We start from the raw sequence: 6,000 nt of genomic DNA, 5'->3' as shown, positions 1-6,000 counted from the left end.
TAAATTAGAACAGTTATAAAAATATAATATAATAAAAGTTATGTGAATGTGGTCATTTGTTTGAGGGGATTTCTTGCTAAAGTCTTCATATAGACTCAATGCTTTCTTGCTGCTATCATTTGGGACATGTTTTTTGTTCATGTCTTCTACCCACAGGTGTAATGCCTGTTTGTCTTCACTAAGCACTTATGCATTGTGGCTGTAACTGCTGTGGTTTGAAGTGTGATAGCTAAACTAGCACAGATTTCTTTTTCCTTCCTCACAATGTCATTGATAGAAGAGTCATTCTTGTTGTCTATCTTCACACCCTCCCAGCATGTGATTTTTTTTTTTTTGTATTAAGTTGAGAACTTAAAGCTTTTCACTTACAGGAAGCACTTTTTGCTTCTCTTTGACATACCCAATTGCCACGATCACTATTCTTGCGCTTTGGGGCCACTATTAAATAAAATAATGGTTACTTGAACCACAAGCACTGTGAAGCAGCGATGGTTGATCTAATAACCAAGATAGCTGCCAAGTGGACAAAGGGATGATTCCTGTCCTGGCTGCACACAGCAGGATGGTGCCAGATTTCATCATACTATTCAGATGGGTTGTAATTTTAAAATCATGAATTACTTATTTCTGAAATTTTTCATTTAGTATTTTCAGACCATGGTTGACCGTGGGTAACTGAAACCACAGAAGGCAAAATTGTGGATAAGGGGGACTACTGTACATGGACTATTAAAGTTATTATCACATGGGCTTGTATCATTTATTTGTGAAAAGTTTAAATAGCTACATCTTATTTATATTTTATATGTATCAGGATATCTAACCAAAAAAATAGTAGTTTAGGTGTAGGGGTAAATTCAATTAAAGCCATTTCAGAAAAGTCAATAGACCTGGGATTTGAATATTTAAATACTTTTTAAAAAAATATATATTTTATTGACTTTTTTACAGAGAGGAAGGGAGAGGGATAGAGAGTTAGAAACATCGATGAGAGAGAAACATCGATCAGCTGCCTCCTGCACACTCCTACTGGGTATGTGCCTGCAACCAAGGTACATGCCCTTGACTGGAATCGAACCTGGGACCCTTGAGTCCACAGGCCGACACTCTATCCACTGAGCCAAACCGGTCAGGGAGGGATTTGCATATTTAAATAAAGGAAAGGCATTGTTCTCCTAAAGGGTTCCTTTTTAAGCTCTCCAGAAGAGTTTAGAATAATAAGACTCAGTTTGAATCATCATCTTAAGAATCCTCTTCATTGATAGTTGAGCTGGTATTTTATGGTAGAATGACTGAAAGAACTGTTTTGCCTACCTACTCCTTTCTCTTTGACATTCATACCCATTAGAAGAGGCTTGGAGAGGATTTATTTTAAACTGCTTTATTGAGGTATGATTGACATACAAAAAACTGTACGTATTTAATGTATGCAACTTGATGAGTTTGGAGGTAAGTATTCACCTGTGAAACCATCACCAAAATAAATACAGTAAGCATATAGTTCATATAGTTGGTGTGTTGTTGTTGTTTTTTCCTGCCCTCTTTGGAGAAAATTCTAGCTCAGTAATTTCTGTTTGTTTCAGGTCAGAAGTATGTGTGAAGCTGATAAGTAATTGTTGCAGGATTTCCCAGATTGTGAATACAGAATTTGTAAAGTTCATGTGGCACAAAAAGGGCTCCTTACCCAAAGATTAGCAGGAAATCATTCAGTCAACAAGTATACTAGTAAGAGCTTAAATGCCAGGTCTGATTTTAGTGGCTGAGAGATTCAGCAGTGAAAAATATCCCTGCCTTCATAGAGCTGACATTGGCTGGGAGGAGGGAGACCAAGAAAAATCAGGAATGTGGGGTTGGAACTTGAGGGTCACTAGTAGGAGGCTGCTGCTATTTAAAAAGAGTGGGCAGTTAAAGCTTCGTTTTAAGGTGACACTTGAGCAGGGTTTTGAGGTTGATACATGAATGAGCCATGAAAGTATTTAGGGGAAGAACATTTCAAAGAGAGTAGCAGATACCTTGAAGTGAACTTGTTTGACGTATACAGGGAATAGCAAGGAAGCTGGTGTGGCTGGAGCAGAGCGAGCAAGAAGGGAGGACTAGCTCATGTCAGAGAGATTAGCAGATTCGAATAAGGCTTTGTAGCATAGAGTTGGAACTTCCAACTCCAAGCAAAATGAGATGAGTTACATGATTTGATTTTATGTTTTCAGAAGGTCAGTCTGGTTGCTCTGTGATTATAGGCCAAGAGCAGAAACCGAGACCAGTTAGGAGACTGTTGAAATAAACTGAGAGATGATGGTTTGGACTAGGCAAGTAGTAATGGAAGTGGTTAGGAGGGCTTAGATTCTGGATATATTTTGAAGGTAGAGACAATAGAATTTCCAGTTGGATTAAAAGTGAGGTAAGGGTGTAATGAGGATTACAAACTTTTTGGCAATTGTAGGGATGGATTGGACATTTGCTCATTTGGAGAAGACTGCATGAGAAGCAGATTTAGGGGGAAAGATTAGGGTTTCTGTTTTAGACTTGCTAGTAGACATTCAAGTAGAAACATTGAGTAGGAAGCTGAAAATATGACCGATATTAGGGGAGAGGGCCAAACAGGATATATAAATTTTGAGGTTAACTTAAGCCATAAGAATAGATGAAATCAACTTCACCTTTTAAAAACAGCGTGGATGAACAAAAAGGCTTAGAACTTGAGCCTTAGGGTTGGCAGTTGTGATGAAGAACTGGTAAGCAGACTGACAAATACAAACCAGTAGAGTAGAAAGATGGTATAGCTTGGAAGGCAAGTGAGAAATCTGTTTCAAGTAGGAATGATCAGCTCTTTGAATTGCTGCTAGATAGGTCAAGTAAGATAAGAACTGAGACTTTGACCATTAAATTTAGCAATGTGGAAGACCCTTGGTGACCTCTTCAAGAGTAATTTCAGTGAAATGGTAGAAAATGGGAATCCTTACTAGAGGGGCTTCAAGATATAGTGGGGAAAATAGGACTTAGATACAATCAACATAGAGTTGTTCTCCTTCCCTGCCTTGTGATTTTGCTGTAAATGGAAAAGAGAGAAATTAGGTGGTGCTGGAGAAATATGTGGGGTTGTGAGGATTTGTTTGTTTGTTTTTAGGATGGGAAACTGATAATTTTGAATGCAGATGGAAATTATGTAGCAAAGAAGAGAAAACATTTGATAATGCTAGGAAGGAGGATTGCTAAAGGGGGTCCTTGAATAGATGAGTTGTTATGGAACTAGAGCAGTACTTGTTAAACTTCATTCTGTGTGTGAATCACCTGGGGTTGAAATGCAAGTTATGGTTCTCTAGGTCTGGTTTGGGGTTCTGAAATTCTCCATTTATAACAGGTTCCTAGAATTTGCCTGTGTTTTTTGTCCCTGTGCTATAATTTGAGTATAAGAACTGGGCACTAATTTGCTAGTAGCACAAGAACTAACAAATTATATTGGTATGCAGTCAACTAGATTAGTGGATATGGTGAATTTGTAGTTCCTTTCAGGTTCCTGTTTTCTCAAAACAGGAAGCAAGTCATTATCCAAAAAGATGGTAAAGTCATCTAGGATATTTGGGTCAGTAGATTAGAGAAAAGTAGGATTGTGGGGTTAAACTAAGGGCCCATTTGTGATTAGTGGTCATGAATTTAAACTGAGATGAATTGAATATGAGCATACGTTTTATTCTTCATTTACTTTCAACTACATGGGTGCAGTGTAGGCAGGCAGTTGAGTCTTATAATGGTGTGTTTTTGGAGGGAGGTAGAGAGGGACAAGTGACTTAAAACAAATGTTACATAAAAGGTAGTTACAAATGATGGACCATGAAATCTAATCTGGGAAAGGAAGAAAATTAGAATATGCTAAGTTAAACAGAAAATGTGGGCTTTATTTTTGTTTTCTGTTTGTTTTGTTTTTAAATGCAGGTCTTTCCTCAATCTTTAATTTGTCAAAGAGCTCTGTAAATCTACAGGAGAGGAAATCTCTGAGCTTGTGTTTTACTAAATAAACTTAGGGGAAAGATGTTTCACACTTTCTGCTAAAGCAAGTATTAATAACAGAGATTGTGATTTTAAATGGAGGGGTTCTGCTGCAGATAAGGGAGGGAGGTCTTAAAGGATTTTTTAAAAATGGTTTCTATCAACTCTAAAAACGGTAAATTTATTTTATTTCTATTAAAACAGATTGTTAACATCCTTATAAGTCATACAGCTTTATCATCATAGCCGTATAATGAAATATTTACTGTATGGATAAATACAAATTTTCAACCATTGGTTTTTGTTTTTGTTTTTGTCTCTTTTTCTCTCTTGGATATTACAGATGACCATGGATGAAAAATATGTAAACAGCATTTGGGACCTTCTGAAAAATGCAATTCAAGAAATCCAGCGTAAGAATAACAGTGGTCTTAGTTTTGAGGAGCTCTATAGAAATGCATATACAATGGTTTTGCATAAACATGGAGAAAAGCTCTACACTGGACTAAGAGAAGTTGTTACCGAACATCTCATAAATAAGGTATCCAACTTTAAAGGACTGTTACTAATTATACTGAATCTAGGAAATCTTTATACTATATTTTACTATGACTAGAAGTATTGTTTTTAAAGGCTCTAGGAAGCCTATAGAAATAACCAGTTATAATGGCTATATTACAAAACCTTACTCAAAACTTACAATCAGCTAAATCAGAATTGTTGATAATTGAGGGAAGATGAAATTTGTGTTCTATGAGCAATATTCTCTATAATCATAGTTAAGGAAGCAAACTTTCAGTAATTTACAAATGCTTATTTATTAATATGTTAACTATAGAGCATCATTTTTTCCTTAAAATGCATAATCAACCAAAATTAGCTTTCTCCACTTTCTCTGCATAGTTGAAAATATTAAAACTACATTGTTATATTGTCTAAGACTTTTTACCATTTGAAACTGACTTTTTTTTTATTTTAACTGAGTTTTACTTTAGAAATATGAATTTTAAAAAAATAGTGTTGGGCTGTTAACATTATCAAATGGTTCTTTGGTTCCAAAAAGATGTATTTGTTTTTTTAGAACATATGTTTTTATAAAGCAAACTCTTCCACTGCAAGTATGTCTGGCTTTAAGATTGTCAGATAAGATGTAAATACCACAGATAAATAAAAACTCAAAAGCTTTTGTGTGGTATTAGGGTATTCATTTTTAAAATTTTATTTTTGAGAAAATGGAAGTTGTACCAGTAGTACAATGATCTCATTGTAGATTCACCTGTTATTAATATTTTGCCACATTTTTGCCAATCCATTTATTGATACATGTTACTATCCAAATTACTGATATTATTGCTGAACAATTAAAGAATACATTTTAGATTTATTTACTCTCAAATATTTGAGAATATTTATCCTAAGAACAAGGAAATTCTCTTAGTTAACCAAAGAACAATGTTCCAAATCAGGCAGTTTAACATTAATATAATACTTTTATCTGATACAGTCCACATATAAATTCACCCTTGCCCTGTGTAGCAGTGATACCCTTTATTGCAGTTTTCTGATCCAGAATCCAATCCAGGATCACATACACAATTTCTCAGCCTTTCTTTGTCTTTCAACACATTGACATTTTTGAAGACTATAGGTCAGTTGTTTTGTAGATTGTCCCTCAGTTTTTGGTTTGTCTGATTGTTTCCTCATGACTAGTTTCAGGTTATGCATTTTTGGCAGGAATAATACATAAGTGATGTTGTGTCCTCAGTGCATCACATCAGGAGGCACATGATGTCAGTTTATCCCATTATTGGTGATGTTAACTTTGATCACTTGGTGTCCGCCAGATTTCTCCACTGTAAAGGTACCTTTTTTCCCTTTGTAATTCATAAGTAATTTGTTCAGATATATTTTGAGACTGTATAAATATCCTGTTCCCCAAGAAACTTTCATGTGATTGTTTAGCATCCATTGATGATTCTTGCATGAATCATTATTACTCTAGTGGTTACAAAATAG

At 35.3% G+C, this 6,000-nt stretch overlaps 1 protein-coding gene across 2 annotated transcripts in view; it reads left to right on the top strand.

The window, feature by feature from the left end:
- Positions 1-4,327: 4,327 nt before the first annotated feature.
- CUL3 (cullin 3) overlaps positions 4,328-6,000 on the top strand; it is a 77,855-nt gene continuing 76,182 nt past the window's right edge. Inside the window, exon 1 of one of the 2 annotated variants that reach the window (XM_023761861.1) lies at positions 4,328-4,525. In XM_023761861.1, coding sequence (XP_023617629.1) covers positions 4,328-4,525 — 198 coding nt within the window. Of the gene's footprint in view, positions 4,526-5,749; positions 5,846-6,000 lie in introns of those variants that run through there. The other variant, XM_023761863.1, reaches the window with a different exon arrangement.

This window comes from Myotis lucifugus, unplaced genomic scaffold, assembly GCF_000147115.1.
Source record: "Myotis lucifugus unplaced genomic scaffold, Myoluc2.0 scaffold_3, whole genome shotgun sequence".
Taxonomy (NCBI): Eukaryota; Metazoa; Chordata; class Mammalia; order Chiroptera; family Vespertilionidae; genus Myotis; species Myotis lucifugus.
This window is presented reverse-complemented; position numbering and strand designations above follow the sequence as displayed.